General features: G+C 43.1%; 1 protein-coding gene across 3 annotated transcripts; it reads right to left on the reverse strand.

The window, feature by feature from the left end:
• Positions 1-108: 108 nt before the first annotated feature.
• wdr91 (WD repeat domain 91) lies at positions 109-26684 on the reverse strand. 3 transcript variants are annotated; one of them, XM_063890227.1, is made up of 18 exons: positions 26461-26684; positions 24527-24663; positions 24248-24427; positions 23956-24163; positions 23656-23720; positions 23111-23181; positions 18877-19048; positions 12714-12899; positions 11405-11598; positions 10122-10176; positions 9913-10008; positions 9422-9516; positions 7313-7454; positions 2521-2629; positions 1118-1230; positions 913-1020; positions 716-805; positions 109-547 (listed from the first exon to the last, which is right to left on the reverse strand). In XM_063890227.1, the coding sequence occupies exons 2-18, from the start codon at positions 24647-24649 to the stop codon at positions 383-385; spliced, it is 2172 nt and encodes a 723-aa protein (XP_063746297.1). In that variant the 5' UTR covers positions 24650-24663; positions 26461-26684; the 3' UTR covers positions 109-382. The 3 variants fall into 3 exon arrangements, with proteins under 3 accessions (XP_063746297.1, XP_063746295.1, XP_063746296.1); XM_063890225.1 differs by having other exon boundaries at positions 23072-23181; XM_063890226.1 differs by having other exon boundaries at positions 23072-23181; positions 26407-26677.
• Positions 26685-26997: the final 313 nt, after the last annotated feature.

Here is a 26997-nt window from a genome sequence, read left to right on the forward strand (position 1 = left end):
TTTAGTTAGATTGCCATCGGCTCCACGCAGTGGAACAGTAAAAAATGTTCATAGCAAATGCAACTAGATCATTTTTAAATAACAAAAAAATATATCTTAAATCAATAATGTGTGTCAAATTGTTGATTTATTTTGTTAGTAGCCGAGCAATAAGCAGGATAATCTGCGGTGAGCCTTCAGTACTGAGAATAGAAGCCCTGACAACATAATGCCAGGAGAGCAGGTAGAAATACACCTGCTGTTAGCTGGAGTTTTTTATTTTAATATGACTTTATAGCAGGTTGGTGAGTTTTTCATTGATGTGTAAGATAAATTCATCAAACAAGCAAACTGAATCAGTTCATCATAGATTCTGATGACCTCCAACCCCACAGGTGGTTGGTCAGGACTTCTGAGCCAGAAGCGTGCTCAGTTTGATCTTCCCGTCCATGGAGGCGGTCAGGCACGTGCCGCAGTCCACGGCCGAGCACCAATCAACCGTCACTACAGGCGCTTTGTGCCCGCCCAGTGAGAGCACAATCTCTAAAGCCGGCTCCTTATTGGTCAGCTGAAATGAGGAGGAGACCATGTTAAAAACTTAAAACATAAGTCCATCAAGGGGATCATAGAAACCCAGAAAATAAAACATAAAAAAGAATATGCAGAATCTATACACATTTGAAAGAGCATTTGAAGAGGCGGATGTGTATGATGATCAGCTGATCTTTAAGCTTACTCTGTAGATGAGTCCTCCACTGCTGGAGCAGGTCAGGATGTGTTGGCCTTCAGAGTCGAACGCAAACAGCCGACCTCGAGGAACTTGCTCCTGAGCAAGATATTTATACACCACCCGGTTATTACATACATTTAATTCAAAGAGACGTTAATTATAACACATAAACAAATAGATGAAGCGGTAGTGTGATGGCTGACCTGTTTGTATCCGCTGTACCCTGAGAGGATGAAGGGGCCTGTGGCATCCTGAGCTAACACCTGCTCCGATTGCTTCACCCCACACCGGTGGATGTTCCACTGGATGAACTGAAAACACATGTTCACAGTGTGCTGTAGCAAACACGCTCCGATACATTGAGACAAAGTCACCTTAAGGATTACCGGACACAAAGTTAACACATACCTTGCCATCTTCTCCGATGCTGAAGACTGTGTTTTCATCGTAGCTGAACTCCACGCTGTACACTTCTCCGTCGTGAGCTCTCCAGCTCATCGCACTCTCATACCGCTGCATATCTACAGCAAGGAATTCAGAAACATTTTTTTATATGGCCTGATCAAATATCACACATTTAAGAACTCTATGTGATTACGTAACAGTTACAGAAATAACTCAAAAAAGTAGAACTATGTTTACATCATTTGCTCCTACCCACCAGCATGGAGGGTGCAGGTCCTTACAGTAAAAAAAGCTAATTTCAGAAATGAAACACTAATACTATCCCAATATTCCCCAATCTGGGGCAACAGTAATTTTACACCTGGCAAGAAAGATATGCGCTTTAAATTCTGGGCCGATAATGGCTTGTGTAGGATTGGAGATCTATTCAATTAAAATATTCTTAAAGCTTTTAAAGATTTGCAACGAAAATATGACATTCAGACTAAACACCTATTCAAGTTCCTGCAGATCAGAAGCTTAATTTTGAAGACGCAAAAGTCCTTATCCATGCCTTCTCTCAACTGTATGGAGGAAAATATGGTAAACCATCACTCCAAGAGAGGCCCCCTTTCTTGTTTTTATGAAATTATATTGAATGGTATGCAAGGTTCCTCAGAAAATAAAAGACTGGTATCATGTTGCTTGAGGAATGGCAGAAGGCATATCTGGAGGCTCAAACACAATCCATAACACCCATTTGAAATTAAATCCAATTTAAGTGGTTAGTGAGAACTAATAAAACCCCAACCTTACTGAATACATTTGATCCCAATATCCCGGATTCATGTGTTAAATTGGGAACTTAAGGTACTCCTCTTCACTGCCTATGGGTCTGCCTGTATATTCAGACTTTCTGGAAGGAAGTTCTTAACATGCTTTCCTATGTTACAGGTGTGAAATGGTCGTTATGCCCTAACATTTCTCGAAGAGGAGAACGCCACAACAGCCTTTCTATGATTCTGTAATTTCAAGATATATGTGTGTGCTTATGTTTCTTTTATTGTATGCTCATTGATTTGAAAAAACCTGTATATATATTTTCATTTTAAATATGTAAATGGGACTTTTTGAAGTACCTTGCCATAAAACTTTGTAGGACGATGCCCAGATGTGTATCAGCTATCTATTTTCTCCTTACTTGTTCTTGTACATTTTCTTTTGTTTTTTGGGTATTGATGTTATAAGTGAAAATGTTCAATGATTTAAAAAAATATTACAGCTTGATAGATATTCAGTCAGATGAAGGGGGGAAAAAAAGACAACCGTAAAAAATGTAAAAAACTATATTTGATGGGGAGAATTTATCATGATTTTAAATGATAGTCAGACAAATGAGTCAGATTGTGTCGCTGCTCAGCACTGACCAAACAGACGGATGACTCCGTCAGCGGCTCCGGTCACCAGCAGGTTCCCGTTGTGGTTAAAGGCGGTGCAGTTCACGGCTACTGGGTCAGGTTCTAAAGAGAACTGGAGCTGAGGAACAGAGAGAACAGTGATTATACTCAGGCAGGGCAGTGTTCTGGATTAAATATAATCGTCAGGATAAAACAAATGTCCAATTCAGATACCAAAAAAAAAAATACTATCAGATTACTGGTACATTTATAAAACATGCTTTAAACAGCAGGATGACAATGTTACATCATATTTTAGAATTAAGAACAATATATTACAAGATGTGCACATTAACACCACGTCACGAGACACGTTTTTTATACTCAATATCTTGGTTTCTTCTTTTCTAAGGTTACATTGTTCTGTTGTTACATTGTTCTGATGTTTTTTAAGTGTCTTGTGCATAAACACAAGACACTTAAAAAACATCTTATTGATATTTATTTTGGCTTATTCTGCTCTTTCATTATGGGTTGTTGGAGGGTGACGCACACTGCTGTGGAAGTCTTTCAGCCCTAGTGGGCCTTAACAAGGACCTGCCCAGGGACTGCAGACTGAGCAAACTGCTATCATCTGGTAAAGCATCTTATCTCTTTTTAGATTTATGTTTATGTTACATGGCAGTGTTGTAGTCAAGTCACCAATTCTCGAGTCCGAGTCACTCTCGAGTCCCCACATTTCGAGTCCAAGTCCGAGTCACCTAGGAAGAGTTCGAGTCAACTATTTTATTCTCGTTATTTGTGATTTTTCTTTTGACTGTTTATTTATAAAACCATGAACAAACTTAGTTTTAATAGTTTTGTGGTCATTCTACTTGTACTTTCTTCACTTTTGGAGAGCCATGCTCAGAAGAGTTACGCATTGTTTACTCCCGCGAGCAGCTGATTACGCTGTGCAGACCTGTGCTGCGGCCCGGAGCGAGGCATGACATCCCGGAGGGGCTACGGAGGCAACAGCGAGGCTGCAGGGCTGGAGCCAAGCAGAAGACTAAGAAGAAAAGGAGATATAAACCTTCCGTACCGGCAATTGTAATGGGGAACATGAGATCCTTGGCCAATAAAATGGATGAGCTCGGGGTGCTGACGAAGACCCAGTGGGAGTACTGTGAAAGTAGTGTAATGTGTTTTAAGGAGACGTGGCTGCACTCTCATATCCCGGACAACAGCACGGCTCTCCCCGGCTTCACGAGCGTTTGGGCGGACAGGGATGCTACTCTGAGCACTAAGAAGATAGGAGGAGGGATTGCACTGTATGTGAATGAACGATGGTGTAATCCTGGACATGTTACCGTGAAGGAGCGTTTCTGTAGACCGGACATTGAACTGTTAGCTTTAGGATTACGTCAATTTTACCTGCCCCGAGAGTTTCACTACGCCATTGTTGTTGCTGTATACATCCCACCATCAGCTGACACGGAGGTGGCTGGTGACATCATCCACTCCACTGTGGCCAAACTCCAAACACTAGACCCAAATGCTTTCATCACCAACACTGGGGATTTTAATCATGCTAAACTGGACAAAACTCTACCTACATTCACACCAGACAACAACACTCTGGACCTTTTATATGCTAATACAAAGAATGCATACTGTGCCACTGCCTCCCCCCCTGGGCAGATCAGACCACAACCTCGTCTTCCTTTCTCCAAAATATGTCCCTCTTGTTCATAGGCAGCCTGTATCCACTAGGACTGTTAGGAAGTGGACCCCTAAGGCCAATGAGGCTCTACAGGACTGCTTCGAGACCACGGACTGGGATGTGCTTTGTGTGCCAAATGGAGAGGACATCAACAACATGACCGGCTGCATCACCGATTACATAAACTTCTGTGAGCAAACAACATTTTCAGCTGAAACTGTACACTGCTTCCTGAACAATAAACCCTGGATTACAAGTGACCTGAAACAGCTTTTAAATAAGAAAAAGGAAGCTTTCAAGTCTGGGAAGAAACCACTGCTGAGGAGCATCAAGCACAACCTGGGGAACAAGCTGAGGGAGAGTAGGGATGCATACAGGAAAAAGCTGGAGGCCAAGCTGCAGCAGAACAATAGCAAGGATGTGTGGACTGGAATGAAGGCCATCATAGGGTTCAGGGAGACAGACTGACGGTGGGCACTCCAGAGAGGGCTAACGAGCTGAACAACTTCTTCAATAGGTTCAGCTCCCCCCCCCTGCTGCTGTCTCCTCCACTTCACACCTCACCTCCACCACTCATCCGGGCTTCAACATCCCCCCACTGCTCTCCTTGCTTCTGACCACGCCCCCACTATCCCCCCTGTTGAGCACTCTGAACTCTACCTCCTCACCTCTGATGTGCCTCCCTGCTACTGTGACATCAAACCCCCTCCCCCGCCTCACTGTAACCACAGGCCGACTGAAGCGACAGCTGGAGAAACTACACCAAGGCAAATCTGCAGGGTTCGGAAGACCTGAGTCAGACAGCTGTCTCCTGTTCTTCAACGCCTGTTCAACCTGAACTTGTTCCTGCAGACCATCCCGGTACAGTGGAATACATCCTGCGTTGTTCCTGTCCCTAAAAAGACTACTCTTTCTGGACTCAATGACTATTGGCCAGTAGCTCTCACATCTCATGTGATGAAGGTGCTGGAGAGACTGGTCTTGTCCCATCTCAGACCGCAGGTGAGATCATTTCTTGACACTCTGCAATTTGCCTACCAGCCTCACCTGGGGGTGGACGATGCCATTATCTACCTGCTGCAGCGTGCTCACTCGTAATCTGGATGGATCGGGGTGCACTGTGAGAATCACCTTCTTGATTTCTCCAGTGCATTCAACACGATCCAGCCACAGCTACTGAGTGACACGCTCCAGGCTATGAGGGTAGACACATCCACCATCTCCTGGATTATACCTCACAGACAGGCCACAGTATGTCCGGCCGGGCAGTGTTCTGTCTGATGTGGTGGTTGGTAGTACAGGAGCCCCTCGGGGGACTGTGCTGCCTCTCTTCCTGTACACCTTTTTTCCAGTTAAATTTGGCGATCCATCCGTGGTGACATTGGCAAGTTTACTCCAAGGTAGCTTCATTCTCTCGATGACAGCAGACACCTGTTCATATAAGTCCTCTCCTCGCGTTTTCCCTTTCAGTGATTCCATGCACAAAAGCTCCTCCGTTATCTCAAAACTGTCGTTAATCCCTCGGATAAAAATTAGGAGCTGAGCAGTGTCTTTTATGTCGTTACTTTCATCCATCGCTAGTGAATATAACTTAAAAGACTCCGCCTTTTTGTTTAACTCACTGACTATATCTTCGTCAATCAGTTCCACGTGGCAAGTCACTGTCCTGCGTGATAAACGGATTTTTTCAAACTTGGCTTTGCTCTCCGGACACAAGAGACCTGCTGTCTCTACCATGCATTCTTTCAAAAACTCGACTTCGGAGAAAGGCTTGCTAGCCTTTGCTAATTTGAATGCCAGCAAATAACTTGCCTTGGCACTTGACTCTTGAATCGCAGTTTGTCGGTGAAAAAAGTTCTGTTGACTCTGTAAATTAGCTGCCAACCTCTGAGCAGTAGCCACCCGTTCTTGTGTTGATTGCTTGCTAGCATAGTTTGCATGCTTCGTGGCAAAGTGACGGCTGATATTGTACTCTTTGAAAACCGCAACAGTTTCTTGGCATATCAGACATACAGCCATTGATCGAACTTCAGTGAAAAAGTATTTTGTTGTCCACTTCTTATTAAACACTCGGCATTCGCTGTCCACTTTCCGTTTCTTTGGTCCGCTCATTTTCACAGAAGGGCTCAAGTGAAAATAAAGAGTGCCGTATTTACCGCACTATAAAGCGGTTTAAAATCCTTATGGTGCGGGAATACGGTAATATTCGCCACTCCAATAACGGTTAATGTGGTTAGAGTGCGCCATCTATTGAGGAAACGTGGGCATTGCAGGGAAAGTGGAAAATGAAGGAGTTTTTACTATAATCTGGACAAGTTCGGCGGGCCGGATTAAAAAGCCTAACGGGCCGTATGTGGCCCGGGGGCCGTGGTTTGCCCATGTCTGACCTAGACAATGGACTAAACTGGAGGGCCATCACTGACGCCGTGTACAAGAAGGGGATGAGCCGACTCTATTTCCTGAGGAGGCTGAGATCCTTCAATGTGTGCAGCAAGATGTTGGAGATCTTGGGGAGAACCAGCAATAATGGATGTTTCCAACGGCACCTGAACTTCCCGTTCATCTTTTTCTCCATGATAAATAATAGCCCGGACAGCTGGTTACCAGCTGACAACGAGCCGTGTCAGACCTTGCCGCTGGGCATCCAAACTACGGTTAAGGAGCCGAGATACCGATAGTAAACAGAACTTTAGGTCATGGAATGTCTTCAATCGTCCTGCAAGAGCATTTTGCCTTCTGTCAAAGCACACAGCACGATGCGGGGGCCACGTGGTACAGGAACTCGCCTCGCATCTGTTCAAGCCTGTGGCTGAGTACATCCGGACTTGAGACAAAACTTGTTCGAGTCCGAGTCCCAGTACAATCGTTAATGTGCAAGTCCTCATATGCGAGAATTCACGAGTCCGAGTTCGAGTCCATCAGTGCGCGAGACCAAGTCGAGTCACAACTCCCGAAAATCGGCACTGGAGTCCCAAGTCGAGGACTCGATTCTGAGTCCAAGACTCGAGTACTCCATCTCTGGTACATGGTCCCTGACAACTAAACAAATAAACTAAAAGTCTGGGGCCCCAAGATCTAGCTTTTTAGCTGAAAAACAGTTTCTAATGAGCTGGGTGTTACCTGTTGTTTCACAGTCTTTGTGTCCCAGAGCAGCAGCTGCCCGGACACCGGGAAAGGAAGTCGAGAAGTGGAGTCTCCGCTGAGAGCTGCAGCAGAGCAGACAAACGACGAGCCGCTGGGACTACAGGCTAGAGACAGGATGCTGAGAGACAGAGGACATACTCAACATCAAACATGCATATTATTGCTCCATGAACAAATAAAGTGCCTCCCCTTAATTTTTTTGCACAATCACTCCATAATCACGAGTGCTCCAGTAAAAATTCACAAAAGATGTGGCTAAATGAGACTAGTAAAGGTCATCACGGCGTGGAAGCGTTAGCCAGACCATCAAAACACTGTTTGCAAAGCACACCTAAGGTTGTAAAATCAACAACAAATTAGAGCCCCCTTTTTAAAATTTTATTTAAGGTCCCCTATTGTGCAAAACGCACTTTATGCTGTCTTTTATTCATAAATATGTGCCCCCGGTGTGTAACGAGACTCACAAAGTGTCAGAAAATACAACCCTCTCTCTTTTCCTCCTTACCCACATCTCTAAAAACAGGGTACAAACGAACTGATCCAGATTTGCTTCTGTTATGACATCATAACCGAAATGTGGGATGGCTTTACATTGAACTCCTGGCAACGTCCCACCCAGGGGACACATCACAACCTATCATCCCCAATATACAGTCGGCGAGCTGAATCCCCTCCGCAGCACCTCTGTGTGTCTGTGTGTTCAGCAGGATGTTGGCAGGAGGGACTTAAGAGTAAAATTGTTATTTAAATAATATATATAATGTCACTGTTCTTGCGGTAAACACTGAAGAAAGAACAAGCTATGTGCTGTATCAGAAACAACATGCCACATGTTTTGGAAGTAATATGGTCTGTGTTTACATTAGCAAGCATCGCTAACACTCAGAGTTAACGCTGTGCTAGAGAGACTATGTGTAATTTAAAAGCTCCTGTCCTTGTGGTAAACAGGCGACAGAGAAACGTTTGAGCTCCATACTGTTTCAGAAATAATGCTTGATTGGTTTGGAACATAATATGGCGTTTAATCACGGCAGCGTTTAACTGAGTTTCTCATGGTAGAAAAGAGAGAGATCATGACACTCCAAAGGGGCATGGCCAGCAGCAGCTAGTTCATTTAAAGCTACAGTCACAGAATCAGCACTTAAGCAACAGGGCTGGAATAGAGGGGGATGAGACATGCTACAATGGGAATCTGTTTGGTATTTTGAGCAAAACTCTTCACAAACAGGTTTTGTATAAATATGGCCCTACAATATCCATCCATCCATTTTCTCCCGCTTTTCTGTCAGGGTCGCGGAGGTAAAAGCTCCAACAGAGAGCCCCAAACTTCTCTTTCCCTGGCCACATCAACCAGCTCTGACTGGGGGATTCCAAGGCGCTCCCAGGCCAGCGAAGAGATATAATCCCTCCACCTGGTCCTAGGTCTACCCCTCGGTCTCTTCCCAGCTGGACGTGCCTGGAACACCTCCCTAGGGAGGCACCCAGGTGGCATCCTCACTAGGTGCCCGAACCACCTCAACTGGCTCCTTTCAATAAGAAGGAGCAGCGGTTCTACTCCGAGTCCCTCCCGGATGAATGAACTTCTCACCTTATCCCTAAGGGAGATGCCAGCCACCCTGCGGAGAAATCCCATTTCGTCCGCTTGTATCCACAATCTCGTTCTTTCGGTCATGACCCATCCTTCATGACCATAGGTGAGGGTAGGAACGAAAATGGCCAGATAGACAGAGAGCTTTGCCTTCTGGCTCAGCTTTCTTTTCGTCACAACGGTGCGGTAAAGCGACTGCAGTACCGCTCCCGCTGCTCCGATTCTCTGGCCCATCTCATCTCTACAATATATTGTTCAAATATAGTATAATAGGAGGCCTTTAATCTTGCTTTATGCTTAGTGCTGAATAAATACATGGAAATCATTACTACAAAAACATTAGACATTGTAATGCTACCAGTGTTTTGAGTTGCTTTGGTCATGGTGTTCACAAAACACTGGTACCAGAGCTGAGGCTCGAGTGGCTCAGTGGGATATGAGTATTTCTGAGCTGAATGTCAGGGGCCTAATAGAGGGACCCGGTGAGGATAATTTACCGTGGATGGGTTTCATCAATGTTCATCTCATAAAGAGTCTTCTTGGCATCCGTGTCATATAGCCGCAATGTGCCGACTCCACTGCCTAGTAACAGCTGAACACAAACACACACACACACACACACACACACACACACACACACACACACACACACACACACACACACACACACACACACACACACACACACACACACACACACACACACACACACACACACACACACACACACACACACACACACACACACACACACACACACACACACACACACACACACACACACACACACACACACACACACACACACAGAGACAGAGACAGAGAGAGAGCAGTGTTACCTATGACATAACATCAACATTGTATTTCACTGGTTCCCTTTGAGTTTTGTGCTGTATTGAATGTGTATATCTTTGTTTTTCTTCCTCTATTGGACAGTTGATCTAAGACTGAAAGTAAACCCTGATGAATGCTGACTCTCTCCTCCTACCAGTCTGTCCGGCTTGGTGGCCCACTCCAGGGACAGCAGAGGAGACTTGGACATGATGGTGGCTTTGGTCTGCATGATGGGGTTGAATGACCACACCTGGGGAAGAGGAAGATACAAACCTTATTATGGGATTCAATAATCTGTGTATGGTGTTATGTGTTTACATTTTTTTGCTGGGTCTGTTACATCCCAAAAGATAAAACATTCACCTTTATGACTCCATCTACATCCAAACTGGCAACCCGGCGACCAGAAGCGTCAACCCTGGATAATAGGAAGAGAAATACATAAAGGAGATAACAACGAACACTTGTGGTGCAGTTTTTCTCTTTTATGTGACTTTAAAAACACTGATAGTCTCGTTGCCAGCTTCTAGAGTCCTATTGTGAACCTGGAAATGTGGAGTACCCCAAAGTTTTTACGTTACAAATGTATAGTAGGGGTCCCCAGCACATAAAAACTGCTGGATGCTAACTTTCATATGTTGGGCAATTTGCACAATTAGCATAAGTTTCTTTAATAAGCATGAAATACCATTCTAGACAAAAGTTAATAAATGGCTTGGCCGACTTTGACAATGCTGGAGTGGTTTTGGAGGTTATTCAAAAACGGACGTTTTAACGAGAAGATGTCTATATTTGTACTCTCTGTGGGCTGATTTTGAAGATTTGTTTATTTGAAAAAATAATTGTCCACAGTAGAGATAATAATGTACATCTTGTGCTTTCTATATCCAATGGTTGTAACACTACTCATGGAAGTCCAAATCAGCCCACAGAGAGTTCAAATATGGCCACTTTCTGGTGAAAACTGACATATTTGATCCTGAAATTGACCAGAACTTTATGCTGTCTTTTATTCATAAATATGTGCCCCTGGTGTGTAACGAGACTCACAAAGTGTCAGAAAATACAACCGGCAGGAGGGACTTAGAGTAAAGTTGTTATTTATATAATATATATTATGTCACTGTTCTTGCGGTAAACACTGAAGAAAGAACAGGCTATGTGCTGTATCAGAAACAACGTGCCACATGTTTTGGAAGTAATATGGTCTGTGTTTACATTAGCAAGCATCGCTAACACTCAGAGCTAACGCTGTACTAGAGAGACTATGTGTAATATAAAAGCTCCTGTCCTTGTGGTAAACCGAGAGAGAAAAGTTTGAGCTCAGGACTCAGCAGCTTCAATAACCCCCAGAACCAATCAAAAATTGTCACAATCAGCAAAGTCAGTTTCTAACTACTGTTTACATGGCGATAATGTTAATGATTGCTAATTAACACAACTTATGTAATTGTATAAATTGCCCAACATATGCAGGTTAGCATCCAGCAGTTTCTATGCTGGGGACCTGTACTATACATTTCTATCATAAAACTGTGGGTAATTTCGGGTTCACTATATAGCAACAAGTCCTGCTGCAGTTGAAGCTGAATCCCTCTGTGGTTCAGGCTGATGGCTGAGGGACTGCAGAGGAAGAGGGGGCTCACCTGCAGTGCATGATGGAGGAGTGGTGTTCTCCGTACTCCTCCTGGCTCAGTTTGATGAAAGGCTGCTCTGCTGAGAGACCTCCCCCATCCCCTCCTGATCGGCAGCTCCGGCTATCTGAGCAGGACTCAGGGGGGACACTGGAGGTGTCTGCAAGAGGCTCTGTTTCCCCCCCCTCTCCTCTCTTCTCTGCTGTCTGAACATATCAAAAGGAAGGAGGTGGTCAGCAGTGAAGGAGGAAGTACTCAGATCTTGTGCTTGAGTAAAAGTAGAAGTACTCACATCTTGTACTTGAGTAAAAGTAAGAAGTACTCAGATCTTGTACTTGAGTAAAAGTAAGAAGTACTCAGATCTTGTACTTGAGTAAAATTAGAAGTACCAGATATGATACCAGACATGTGAAGTATTCTTCAGGTTGGTCAAAATATCACTCCGCCGCTGGGTCCTCTCAAACCTTCACTGTGTTCAATCTAATGTAGCGACCCTAATGTCTGCTGTTCGCCCAGTGGATGCGAACCACCTAGTTTTATAAGAGTCTAGTCTCGAGTACTAAGATTTTGTAGTAGCAGAGTGTAGGAATATTCTGTTACAGTAAAAGTCCTGCATTCAAAATGTTCCTAAAGTAAAAGTAGAAAGTACTCTCATCAAAATGTGCTTAAAGTAGCGACAGTAAAAGTAGTCATTGTTTGATTGGTCCATTTCAGAATAATATCTCTGATATGTTTTATAATTATTGATCATTAAAGTGTTCTCAGAGCTGGTAAAGGTGCAGCTAGTTTAAATGGCTTTGTATACTGCAGGGTAGCTGCTGGATTTACTCCAGGTGAACTAAAGTCTGATTTAAAGGTTGATTATATTTATAAAATAAATGTAGTGGAACAAAAGAACACCACTTACCTCTGAAATGTAGTGAAGCAGAAGTACAAAGTGGCATAAAATGGAAATACTTATGTTATGTACAAGTATCTCAAAATGCTACTTTAGTACAGTACCAGAGAACATGTTCTTAGGTCTTCCCAATTTGTCCTACTGAGACACAACATTTTGATGTATGACCTCATGAAAAAAGATGTTCCTGGTTGCTAGAGTGCCCCCCCCCCCCCAGCATGCTAGTTAGCTGCTAAAATGCTAACACTGGTGTGCCAAAACTCCCTGACCAAACTAGCTGCAAACTGGCTAGCTTAGAAACAACAGTTTCTTCTTTTGCAATTCCTTAAGAAACAATCGATCCAAAATATTAATACTTTGACTGACTGGACGGGGAAACTGGATTTTGTAAAGACATCACATTGACTTAGGCGCTAATGGTACCTGTGCTGGTGGTTTGGAGAAAAGCTCTCGTCTCTCCTTCTCGTGGTCCTGGACCCTCTTCTGTCGTGGTTGTGAGGGGGGGAGTGTTGCCTGTTGTGGCTGTGAGCTTGCAGCTTCACTAGGGGAGGCCTGGCTGGAAACTGGCTTCACCTCCTTAGCTTGGAAGCCTTCCTTTGACTTTGCAGGCTGGAAAACATAAACTCATTTATACAAAGAAGAATTCTATCAGCCCCTCACAGGTTGCGGTCCAAATGTCCAAAAATCAGTTCCTTTTTCCACTGCTCTATTCCTTGAACTCTTACACTATCTTATGTATTCATGATATCATTAATGTGCGTCTGCTGTGGGGGAACTCCAGTTCTCTGTACAGGACTACTGAAAGACTCTAGAGTTTTTAGATAAGATAAGATAAAATAAGATAAGATATGTACCTTTATTAATCCCTGTGGGGAAATTCAGTAGTTTAAGCAGCAACAGAATAAGAGTGAAAAACAGGACAGTGTGGCTCACACAGGATAATACAACAAAATTAAATGATGTGCAGGTAAGTATCTGTTAAAACAAAAAAACTGAATTAAGGACTTCAATGAATATATATACATTTTGTATCCGGATTGTGAAATATATTTACATTGATTGATACGGGTAAAAGTCTTTGTGCAAGAGTGCAGGTTTTATGTGCAGTCCGGGTCACATGGTTAACCCCTTGTTGTGCAGCCTGATGGCTACAGGCACAAAGTAGATTCCCAGGCGCTTAGTGCTGTGCCGAGGTGGGATGAGTCTGTGGCTGAACGTACTCCTCATCTTCATTAGCTGTGCATGGAGGGGGTGGGAGGGGTTATCCAGGATACTGTCAAGTTTCCTCCTCATCCTCCCCTCAGCCACCTCCTCCAGACTGTCCAGTTTAACTCCAACTACAGAGCTGCCTTCCTCACGAGCTTGTTCAGCCTGTCAGCATCCCTTTTGTTGGTGTTTCCCCACAGCACACCACGGCAAAGAAGAGCACACTGGCCCCCAGACTGGTAGGACGTCTGCAGCAGCCTCATGCACAAGTTGAAGGACCTGAGCCTCCTCAGGAAGAACAACTTGCTCTGTCCCTTCCTGAAGAGAGCATCAGTGTTGTCACTCCAGTCCAGTTTATTGTTCAAGTGCACTCCCAGGAATGTGTAGGTGTTCACCACCTCCACCTCCTCCCCCCTGATGGTGATGGGGGTTAGAGACCTCTTCGTGCTCCGCCTGAAGTCCATCACCAGCTCCTTAGTCTTGCTGATGTTGAGCTGGAGGTGGTTGTTGTTTCACCAGCCTACAAAGTTCCCCACCAGGGCTCTGTACTCCTCCTCGTTGTCATCTGTGATGCAGCTGACGATGGAGGAGTCATCGGAGAACTTCTGTAGGTGGCATGAGCCGGAGTTGAAGCGGAATTCACATGTGTAGAGGGTGAACAGGATCATGTTGAAGGCGCTGGAGAAGTCGAAGAACAGGATTCTTAGTGAGCTGTACGGCTTCTCCAGGTGTGAGTTGGCTCTGTGGAGCATGTAGGGATGGGCATCCTCTACACCAGGGGTGTCCAAACTACAGCCTGGGGGCCAAATGCGGCCCGCAGGCCATATTGAATTGGCCCTCAGCAAATTCTAAATGTATAATGGAATATGGCCCACAAATTAAAATGTTGCTTGTCTTATATTGTACTTCTCAAATATATATGTTAAAATATATGACACAGTATTCATGTGTTAATAAGCCCAATTTCAAATAAATTTAGTCATTTCAAATTTGAAACATTTTCTAAAAAATCCCAATAACTTCTTTCCATAACAAGCTTGAAATGTAACCGTCATATTTACTCTTATTATAAGCAATCTGAGGCTTCTGTTTTAAGAAATGAGCTGCCAACAAAATAAATGAAACCCAAAAGAGAGATGGGATGTAGGCTGTTTTTTTTCTAAGAGCGTTTCCAAGTATTGCACATTATTCACCTACATTTGATTTGTTTTGCTAACTTTTAATTTAACTTATGAGGCAATATTCACCTCTATAACTGGCCCAGCTCTCTGTATATTTTTCTGTATGTGGCCCTCGGTGAAAAAAGTTTGGACACCCCTGTTCTACACCGATGTTGACTGGTAGGCAAACTTTAGAGGGTCCAGGGAGTCAAACACAAGGGGTTTGAGATGCTGCAGGACCAGTCTCTCAAAGATCTTCATGACATGACAAGTCAGAGCTACAGGCCTGTAGTCTCCTGGAGTGCTCGGGGGTGTTTTCTTGGGCACCGGGACAATGCAGGAAGTCTTCCGGATCTCAGCCACCTTCATCAACTTCAAACAGAGACTGAAGAGGTGCTGAAAAGCTCCTGCTAACTGTCCGGCGCACACCTTGTGCACCCGGGGGTTGGTGTTGTCTGGCCCCCTGGCCTTTCTCACATTGATCTTCGAGAGCTGCTTCCTGACCAGTCCGGTGGTGATTATTGGAGGTGTGAAGCTGCTGGAAGTGTCACCCAAGACTGGGGTTGAATGGGTAGAGGCTGTTGTCCCCTGTAGAGTGGTGTTGGGTGTGGTTGTAGAAGAAGTAGAAGAGGTGGAATGGTGGGAAATGGTGCCAGAGGACCCCTGCTGTCCTGTTGAGCTGGAGATGGGAAGATCAAACCTGTTGAAGAACAGGTTTAGCTCATTCGCACCTTCAGGGGTCCCCTCCATAGCCATGTTTGACTGTTTGTAGCCTGTGATCTTACTCACCCCTCCCCACACCTCTCTAGAGCTATTGGCCTCCAGAGGGGGGGGGGATGGTGGAGCTGTATGCCTCCTTAACATTGGCATACAGCATGTCCAGTGTCTTACTGTTCCTAGTGCCACCGGTCACATACTGGGTGAAGTTTGAAAGGCTTTTGGAGAGTCTTACATGGTTAAAATCTCCATTAACCATGATGAATGCACTGGGGTGCCACACTTGTAATCCTGCGATGGAGGAGTGGAGGACATCATTCGCCTGCGACGCTGCAGCACTTGGTGGGATGTGAACAACAACAGCAATGACATGTGAGAACTCCCGAGGTCAAAAATACGGGCTCAAACTCACCGCCAACAGCTCAATGTCCGGAGTACAAATACTGTCCTTTACAGATACGTGTCCAGGGTTACACCATTGTTTGTTAATAAAGACGGCAAGTCCTCCGCCTCTCTTCTTGCAGCTCTGCTTGTCTCTGTCGGCTCAAACCACAGTGAAGCGGTCCGGCTCCACCAGACAGTGTGATATTTCCCCGTTAAGCCATGTCTCCGTAAAGCACAGCAAACTCGACTCCTGGTACTCCTGCTGTGTTTTTACAAGTGCTGCGAGTTTGTCTGTCTTGTTTCCCAGTGACCTGTGACGTTCCCCATGATTACAGAGGGCAAGTAACGTTTAAATCTCCTCCTATTATTTGCCCTCTTTTGCCTAACGCGGGCTCCAGCTTGTGTCCCTCGTATAATGCCACTTTTCCACCAACCCAGAGCCGGAGCTGGAGCTGGAGCCGATAAAGATCTGGTTTTTCGTGTTTCTACCGCAGTGGCGCCGGCTTTAAGCGCCGAAAAAACAGATCTTTCTGGCCCCATTCCGCTGCCCGGCAAGATCCAACAACCAAATCTGTCACGCTTACTTCGGAGGGGGGAGATTAACCTGAGCAACAACAGTTCATGGCGAATACAGCGAGTACAAGTTGTAACAAGCAGTAGCGCTGAGCAAAGTGACAAGAATGTGACCACACACTTATAAACACACACTTTATAAAGCCAGGCAACACTAACCAGGTCAGTGTGATGCTGTTTGTTTTACCTTACTTTAATCTCCATCCGTTCTCTGTTATTGATCATTGGGAAGAGCAGGCACACGTTCTCCTGTTGTTTTGTATTACTGCAGCTATCGGATGGAATCAATATATGGGCTACACAGGTTGCCATCAGAAGGAAAATCAGAAGGAAAACTACGCTGGTAAAATATGCCTGTAGAAAACGGCTTATGCCACAATAGGATAGCAAAGCAGTCAAGATACTGAGAGTAGCATCGCTTGCTATGCTAACATCACCTGTCTAATGCCAGAGACACTTTCATAACAGCGTTGTGATGCCAAACAGCGTCAATTCAGACTGAAAGTCATTTCGTTATGGGGAGGGGGGGTATGCATCAGCTGCTTGCGAGACAGTCAGACAGTGAATATGAATCAGTCATAAGAGGGCACGTAAACGGTTACGTCATGACGCAAACGATGACACAATGACGGCTCAGAGGCCTCTGAGCCATGGAAACACAAGGGGTGCTACAGGCTAGAACCAGAAAAGTGCCAGAAAAGCAAAAGATAGGATCTTGAACCGGATCCGGTTTGGTGGAAAAGGGGCCTAACAGCTGGTAAATTCTTCCATGGCGCTGCAACTGGAGTGAGAGGAGCGCCTCTCTTGAGTGAGAGATAGTCCTGCCATCGATATCCATAGAAAAGTGGTAAAAACATCCTACCAATAATATACAAGTTGGAAATCAATGTCCCAACACCTACAATTAAATGATATACAATACAAAGTAGCAGTAGTGCAGAAAAAATAGAGAAAAGACAAGAAAAAGTGGAAACAAAGGAGAGCTGCTTAAACAGGCCGCCACTCACGGCGGCGCCAGAATAATGCCCAGATGTTTTATGATATATGAACAAGGACAACAGAGACACATATATTTTTCATGACCAAGGTTGGAACTGAAATAAAAAATGTATGTGAAATGTATTGATGTCACCTCACGAACCCAGATAGAGCTGGCAGTAGGAAAACTACCAACAAGTATATGCCCTGTGTAGCACACATTATACAGAATCACAGCGGCTCTCTGTGGCAGCGGCGTTGTCAACATCTTAGCTGACAGCTGGAAAACCGTCTTTTCTCATACACTATATAGACAAAAGTATCGGGACACTCCTCTTAATCAATGAATTCAGGTGTTTCATTCAGTCCCATTGTTCACTCCCCAAGTTTGGTGGGGGAGGGATAATACTAGCTCCAGTGAAGGGGATTCTTAATGCTTCATCTTATTGAGTCATTCTGGACTATTCTATGCTTCCAACTTTCTGGAAACAGTTTTGAGAAGGCCCTTTTCTGTTCCAGCATGACTGTGCCCCAGTGCACAAAGCAAGGTCCATAAAGTCATGGAGGGATGGGTTTTGTGTGGAAGAACTGGACTGGCCCCCACAGAGCCCTGACCTCAACCCCAGTGAACACCTTTGGGATGAACTGGAATGGAGATTGCAAGCTAGGCCCTCTCGTCCAACATCAGTGACTGACCTCACAAATGCTCTTCTGGATGAATGGGCAAACATTCCCACACTCACTTGTAGAAAGCCTTCCCAGAAGAGTGGAAGCTGTTACAAAGGGGGGACCAGCTTCATATTAATGCCTAAGAATTTGGAATAGGATGTCATAAAAGCTCCTGTAGGTGTAATGTGTAGGTGTCCCAATACTTTGGTCGGTATAGTGTAGCAATCATTCAGAAATCATTTTCTAAATACATTTTCAAAACTCAGATTCTTCTCGCCAGTTTGTTGCACATTTCCTAATTACAGCACTTTACATTTGTTTTACCATTCCCAACAATACAAGTGAATACCAGCATTTTAAACTTCAGATTAATTGTAATTAATCACATTATTATTGTGACTGACGCAATTCAGTTTTTCATTCACTAACAGATGTCAGTGATCATTTGCCTGGTTTCTCCATTTGTGGGAAATGAAGTGCAGTGTTTCCCTCCTAGTCTGGCTTCACTGCTTGCTCTCAAAATCCGAAAACACAGATTTTCAAACACGCAGATTTACAGTGAGCAGGAGTTCAGCTGCAGCAGCTGCTCTGAAATAAAACACATTCCCAGTTTTCATCCCACGGAGGTTTCAAACAATGAAACTTCTAGGTCTCTTTAGGCATTTTATTGTTCTCTTTTATCCTTTCGCCTCCATAAACTTGTCTTTCGTCCTTTCTTTTTAACCAACCCTGTTGATGATTGTGATTTTATTGTGATTGTAGGGTGTCTATTACCATCTGGCCGGGAACAACAGCTGGAAATTAGCCATGGCCAAAGCTGCCCTATTTACTGTTTTTTGTGACAGTTAATTCATGGGGATTGTCCACGAACCTATAAACAAATAAACTAAACCTCTCACCGGTGGGTTGGTGGGGGGGTCCTTCCTTCCCACTGCTGCCTGGCTGGGCGAGGAGCCGCTGGTCTGAGGCAGTTTCCCTGGGGTGCGTCTGCCCTGCGGCAGGAACGTGGAGAAGAAGTTTCTGGAGGGAGTCGTGGCGTTGCTGACCGGGCGCTGGCTCGACACCAAGTCCCTAAGGAGGGCGACAAAACGGACATGAGTAATGTGTCGAACAATGCCGTCTGCCCCATTAGCCCCTTGTCTTGAAACCTTTAGAAAGTCTTGTTGATAGAACACGTTTTTTTTTTTTTAATGGATTTTAGTTCCGCTTTCAAAAATATTCATCCACATATCTTGTTTTTAAAAAAGTCAGGATTCTCTGATACAGCTGGAGGCCTCACACTGCAGGCTGAGTTTCTTCAGCTCCAGGTTTGGTCAGGTGAGCATCACTTACACGTACCTGGTCAGGACATCAATACAAATACTCAGGGTTCACAGAGTTTTTACAAGAATCCGTCAGCAACAGGTACTGCTGCAGAGATTCAGAGCTTCTGCTCATTTTCTACAGAGCAAACATAGTGTGATTCAGGTTATGCTCTTACCAGATGATTTTGTAAAGCTAACCATTAAGGACTCTATGTGACGCCTCCCATGTGTTCTCTGATACGCGCTCAGGAAACGTGGAAGATGATAGAGGGTCCCATTGTGTGACCATCACTCGTCCCTGTCAGTGAAGCTGATCACTGGGCAGCTCATGTAAACTGAGTGTGTGTGATGTATTAAAGCTGCTTTTGAAAAAGTGAATGGTTTGTTATAAACTGGGGTCTTGTTTTTTAATCCAAGGGTGATGTTTGCATTTGTGTTATATCCAGCCAGTCCTTTCTCTAACACCAAGGGTCTGAATGAGTACCAAATAAATCAGGAACGGATAAAAGTTTAATTCCACAACTCTCCATTCCATGGTAAAAGAAATAATTTAAAAAACCAATAAATCCCATGAACTTCAAAACAAGTTCTTTATTTCCATTTGAAAACGGATTGGTTTGGACACAGGTCACATTTTCCTCTCTTAACTCTTTTTTCATATTGCTATAAGAAACTACACTAACCAGACTACATTTGAACACATCATGATAACCTCATCATTTACTTTCTGCAATTAATATTTTAACTGAATAGAGCTTGAACACACCTCAATACAGGTCAACAGGAAGTTGTAAATCAACGACATGAAGCGTAACGAATGAACGGACAAACATTTCAGCACCCCAGCCACTACCCGATTTCCACTGTGCAAGCTCGAGATGGTCCACCATATTGGACAGTTACGTACAGCAACCCAAGATATTTGACATCCAGACGGCTGCCCGATTTGCATTTATGCATTTGTCATAAAACGTCTATATATATACACTATATACACATATATATATATATATATATATATATATACACACATACATATATATATATACACATACATATATACACACATACATATATATATATACACATACATATATATATATATATATATATATATATATATATATGGTGTCGAGCCAGCGCCCAGTACATATGACTCTTGCAGAGGAATTCCAAAGCTGGGAAAGACCTTTCAGATTTTCTTTAATTGTCATATATGCTGATCTTATAACAGAGTTTTGTTCTTGAATCAACTAAGTCATTTCCCTTTTCCAGGAATCTCAACATAGAAAGTTTGGCCAGATTTATACATTTCTAATCTGATATAAATGTTCATTTCACATAATTATTGCATATATTTACAGTAAATATTTATTCACTATGATAGCTGACAAAGTTAAATCCATTTCTCACTTATTCTTAGAATGTTCTTAAACCACTAAAAGGAGTTCTTCTCAAATAATAAGGAAATAAGGCTGTAATAATAAATAATCTCTCTTGTTCAGATTAATGTTTTGAGTTTTTTTGAGTTTTTCTTTTCTGCATTTTTGAGGTTTTCTTTTTCTGAACTTGGGTTGGCAGACCATCTTGCGCTTGCGCAGTACAAATCGGGAAGTCACACTGACAAAAATTCCCAGCACGCCGCCTCTGGAGGTGCCGTCTGACAGCTGACAGACAAGAAGCTCCACCCAGCACTACGCACATCATCAGAACAGTAATAACTTCACAACAAAGACCACAGCATGAATGCCAAATCAAACAAAGAAAACTAAATGTTGTAACAAAAAGGACTTAGTTGACAAAGTCAAGAAAGACATGAAAGTGAAGACATCCTGTGTCTGCAGAGAGCGCTGGTTTAAGCATTGTCAAAAGACAATGCAGGTATTGAACACCAGCAGGAAATGTATCATGGACATTCAGGGCTCCTAGAGAGGGAGGGGGCTGCCAAGGGGGGGTCCACTGATGTTCAGTATCCAGCAAAACATCTGAGGTGGCCAGCAGCAGCTACAGACACAGAATCAGCACTTTTGGAACAGGGCTGAAACAGAGGGGTTATGGGATGCTACAATGATCTGTTCGGTGTTTCAGCCAACCAGAGACAGGTTCTGTATATATCTGAGACCTGCGATATACAGTATTGTTGAGAAAGAGTGTAATAGGGGGCCTACAAAATGTATGAGTGTTATTCTCCTGGCTCTAAAGCTGTCAGACTGAGCAGCGAAAGATCGTCCAAAGAGAGAGCAAGAATCCTATAGTTGGTGTTCATGGTGAAAAAAACATGTCAAACAAATATATGTATAATATATATATATATACAGGGCCTGTATTTTCTTCCTCATTGTGTGTCATTATGTTCTTTTATTTAAATAAAAGATGGATCGTACCAACAAGAAACAACAATTCATCAGGTCACATCAACTGCAGCACAGCACACAGTGTAAAACAGCATAAATACTGTATCATTAACAATAAATTAGTTTTAAATATATCTTTGATATAAATAAACTGAAAATAATATAGCGGTTCGGTTTGCTTAAAGGTGACTGGGATAAAGGTGGGGAAGGGCTGAATAATAGGCCTTCTACAATGTAGAAGAAAACAAAACCTAAAAATGAAGTCAGAATCCTTATTCAGGCCATGTCTGAGTTCTATTAGTAGGAGTGAAAAACTTTAGCACTCATTATTACGCAGAGGCTTGTTGTAAGATTCAGTAAAGTTATCTTTTCTATACACTCGATAACTGGGACTACATAATGAAACCTTTCAGACAAAATTCCAGTTAAACCAATACAGTCAGTTGATGCACTGAGGTCAGATTAAACAACGAGTCAAGGCCTGTGTCCACATGGCAACTTTCTCTGAGAGCTGAGCCGTTTTTGTGAAGTGTTTTACTCATACGTACATGTATGAGTGCTGTACTGATATCGACCCACTGGGAGTATGGCCACACTGCCCTTTTTGATCAGAAACGGATACAGCATCGTCAATAACTCCAAATACCACTCAATAACTGCCCGATCGTCCAAGCCATTTTTTAACTATTGTCCACATAGGTTATAATGCATATTAATGCCAATTAACACAATTTATGCTAATTGTTCAAATTGCCCAACATATTTGTGTTAGCATCCAGAAGTTTCTATAAGCTGGGGACCCCTACTATAGATTTCTAACATAAAACTCTTGGGTACTCCACATTTCAGGGTTCACAATAGGACTAAATTAGCCGTAGCAAAACAATAATAAAAAGCAAAGGGGCAGAGCTAGTCGGTCATGTTGTCATAGAGACATTAAATACAGAGCCCTGCCAGAAGAAGGCGCTCTGTGGACACAGGGACTGAGCATCCTGAAGAGCTTACACCAGAAACATGTCATGTGACTGCGTCTGATAGAAGAACAAAACACACAAAGAGAATCAGGGAGGAAGATGCAGAAGTGCAACGGTTAGAGGAGACAAGATGGCTGCCTTCTGAAACAACACATGGAACACTGTCACTGCTGTAACTGATACATACGCAGAACAAAGCTTCGATGTAGTACCTTTATATTTATATCCAGAAATGATAAAACATCAGAATACTAATACTTCTATTTCATTTAAAGCATGGAGCCATCTTGGGTGTGGGGGGGACCAGCGAAGTATCACCTCCAGGTGCAATAAAGAACTTTGGTTAAAAGACTGATGTTGTATACTTGTTGTTCAAAGTCAACACAATGAAGGTGAACAGAGTGACAGAATGGCAGCCATCTTTGAGAGTCAGCAGTAAAGACAGGGGAGGTAAAGTCTCACAGCTCAGTGTCCCCCAGGCGGTCTGTGTACTGGACGTACAGCGGCAGCTTGTGGTGGACCGTTTCCTTGCCCTCCCTCTGCTCCCGGCTCTCCGTCTGCAGTACAAACAGCTGGAACACACACCACACACACAGTCAGCCTCAGGAACAATCACACACACACCATCAGAGTAATGCCCCTTTCCCACCAAACCAGTTCCAGTTCTAGCTCCGTGATAGTGCTCTTCTGGTTCCGAACTCTTCTTTGCTAACCTGCATATCTTGGCCAATTTGTACAGTTAGCATAGGTTGCGTTAATTAGCATTCATTAGCATTATAGCTAACAACAGTTAAAAAATGGCTTAGCAAATTTTAGACAGTTTGGGTTTTGGTGATTATTGAGGATGCCAAGTCCATTTCTGACATTTTCAGGATCCAAAATGGGAGTTTTTACCAGAAAGTGGCCATATCTGTGCTCTCCATGGGTGCACAGAGTTAATATGCATGCATGCAACTTTAAGGTATGAAGTGGAGATAAAAACAAAGGTGAAGTTTGATTTTTTTTTTTTATTTAACACTAAAAGTTGTGAATTAATTTATCCCCACCTTCTGGCGGAGCTGTTCGTTCTCTTCAGTCAGACCAGCGTCAAAGCTGAGCAGGACGGGCTGGGGTGAGAACAGTTAAGGATGGAACCACACACACACACACACACACACACACACACACACACACACACACACACACACACACACACACACACACACACACACACACACACACACACACACACACACACACACACACACACACACACACACACACACACACACACACACACACACACACACACACACACACACACACACACACACACCGTGGCAGCTTCGATTGAGCTAAAAAGATATGCATACACTGGAAGAGGACAGACAGGAAGTTGTGCAGTGAAACCAGGAAGGTGTCGGCCCACTGGCGGGAGAAGTATGGAGAGAAGGCGGGGTTCTGCTCAGGGGTGACAATAAACGGCAGGATGAACCAATCACGCCACTCGGTCTGACTCTGCAGCTCCAATGCCTGCTTCTGGAAAAACTCCTGAGTCTTCTCCAGGTTTCCTTTCTGGTGTGAGGAAAGGACGGAGTCATGTTAGGACAAGCGAGATCGTTCAGCATTAGTACAGTCTCTGTGCAGGGTGTTCTATACCTGGATGGTGTTGATGACGTAGAATCTGTACAGGCTGGTTCTCAGTTTGTTCACTGTTGATCTGTACACATCCTCCAGTCTGCAGAACAGACGTCTGTCCAGGTACTGCCAGTACTCCTTCAGCCCACACAGATCAAAGCTCTGCACAAACTGCTGCAGCTGGTCGATGATCTTATCCACCTGCAAACAGAACATGATTCATGACCTAGAAAATTAACCTCTCATTCAGAGCAGTTACACAGTCAAACGGAAACCCCTCCAGATCTCCGTCACAGTTACCCTGAAGCCTTTGTCCTTGTCGCTCTTGATCTCGGTGTCCATGTGTTTGAGGGTGCTGGTGAAGCCCCGGTAGATCAGATACTCTCGGACATGTTCGTCTGTCCTCTCCACTGCAGAGCCCATTCTGAACTCTGACCCTGCAGGGCAACATGTAGTACAGCGTACAGTTTAGAAAATAAATATCTGTACAAATACAACAGTATTTGAAAATCGTTATGTTTTTTTACATTTTTCAATGACAGAGTTGTTGTGGTAGAGATCTGATAAATATGCTATGGAGTAAGCAGGTAGTTTTTTGTTTTTTTGCTTTGTAATAACAAATATAGCAGAAATATGAATATATATTGACCTTTTTGGACAGTTTCTACAGATTTGGTTGGATTCTTTTGTTTGATTATTATTCTCATTGAGATTTCTTCACTTGTTTTAGGAAATGTACACTGTTAGCACTTTGTTATCATTAGATATGATTCAAGATACAAGATTCAAAGGCTTTATTATCATGTGCACAGTAGCTCGGTGTAGATATGGCAATGAAAACTTAAGTCCCAGGCTCCTCCCACAATGAAACATGAATACAACTAAGATGTAAAGCAAACAAAAACATAGTGAAAGAAACAAGACAATATAAATTAAAAAGTCCAAGACAATGTCGCAAAATGTGCAAGTGAATAAAAATAAAATACAAATAGTTCAAAAAGTGTCTATATACGCGTAAATGGAATATGATATACACATAAATAAATTGTAAGATGCGAACAGATGAATACTTGTGGAGGCTTATATGACTTGATATTATGGAGATTTCACATGTTTTGGTCATTTGAAGGATTTAAATATGTTTGAAGAATAGGTTTACATTCAACATGTTATAAAGCTAAATAAATTGTTTCTGATAAGAGTAAAAGGAGTTGGATACTCCAGTTAAACCAATTCAGATACCTCACTGCACTACATAAAAGAAACGAATGTGTACAGTGTTCCCTTAAATGTTTTGTATAAATAAGGGTCTTTTTCTTCCCTGCATGTGTCTCTGACACTTAAAAAACTAGAAAACATCTTAAAAATAGAATTTCCGGTATACATAAAGATTTTATAAACACCTGAAAATCTTTTTTCGTTAAATAAAAGACCATTGCACTCATCTTCTGTAGATCCGTTTACTGCAGCTGTCCAGGTGGCTAGGCGACAGTGCTACGGAGCAGCGGTCTGCTGTTCCTTCACTTTATTTTTATATTGATATATATTTATTTTGTACAAAAATTTAGCGTGAGAAAAGGCATGTGTGACGTGAGTGCGTGAGATATGTGTTAACGCTCAATGCGTGAGAGTTGGCAGCCCTGTGCTTCTTTGTATTCTACTCCACTGCAATTCAGAGGTAAATGGTGTACTTTTACTCCACTACATGTATTTAATCCCTTTAGTTACTTTACATATTTGGATTAATGATGGTAAATATAATCAACCCTTAAATCAGATTTTAGTTCACCTGCAGTAAATCCAGCAGCTACCCTGCAATATACAAAGCCATTCAAACTAGCTGCACCTTTACCAGCTCTGAGAACACTTTAATGATCAATAATTATAAAACATATCAGAGATATTATTCTGAAATAATGGACCAATCAAACAATGACTACCTTTACTGTCGCTCCTTTAAGCACATTTTAATGCCAATCTACTTCTACACTCTGTTACTTCTTCTAAAGTACTTGAGACTAGACTCATACAACTAGGTGGTTCGCATCCACTGGCCGAACAGAAGACATAGACATAGGGTCGCTGCAGTAGATTGACCACAGTGAAGGTTTGAGAGGACCCAGCGGTGGAGTGATATTTTGACCAACCTAAAGAACACTTCATATGTCTGTCGAACCTACTTTTACATAGCGTTTATTCAAGAAAGGCCTTCAACGCTGTTACTGTGTCCGTACCTCGGTTAATCCAGATATCTTCTTGGGAGTGGGGCGTATTCCTAGAACAGCGCGTGCGCCCTGATTCAGGAACGTCTTCTCAGGAACACAGAAGCAACGTTATAAAGACTAAAGTAACAGTAGAGCTCGTAGGCTGCTCTCACATCTTAAATTACCAGATGTGAAGTAGTAACACCAACACAGAGGACTCTTCCTGTTGTGTTTCCCCAGCGGTCATGTGAACGAGTCATGTGACACACAGCTGGAGGTGGCACAGCGCCCTCAGGTGGCGACATGTCGGAACATCTTTATCTGTTACTAGGGTTTACAACTTTACATGCTGAATGAATCCCAAATGTTATTAAATATAATATATATATATTTAAAACTATACAAATAAAACTGTCAAAAAATCCTGTGAGAGAAAACTGCTGCATAAACAAATCATTATGATGATTACATGAAAAATACTAGCAATTAATAGAACACAAAAATAGAAAGTACAAAAACAACTTTGACTCCAATTCAAAACAAAGCAGTTGTAGCAGAGTTATTATG

Source organism: Eleginops maclovinus, chromosome 8, assembly GCF_036324505.1.
Source record: "Eleginops maclovinus isolate JMC-PN-2008 ecotype Puerto Natales chromosome 8, JC_Emac_rtc_rv5, whole genome shotgun sequence".
Taxonomy (NCBI): Eukaryota; Metazoa; Chordata; class Actinopteri; order Perciformes; family Eleginopidae; genus Eleginops; species Eleginops maclovinus.

What these genes read in the sequence shown, in the direction of transcription:
- wdr91 (XM_063890225.1), bottom strand. Translation starts at nt 24,649, where the DNA reads ATGGGCTCTGCAGTGGAGAGGACAGACGAACATGTCCGAGAGTATCTG. An exon ending in ACCCCCCCACCAACCCACCG is followed by an intron (nt 12,900 to 18,876) that starts GTGAGAGGTTTA and finishes TATGTTTTCCAG; the next exon opens with CCTGCAAAGTCAAAGGAAGG. An exon ending in ATGTAGATGGAGTCATAAAG is followed by an intron (nt 10,009 to 10,121) that starts GTGAATGTTTTA and finishes CCTCTTCCCCAG; the next exon opens with GTGTGGTCATTCAACCCCAT.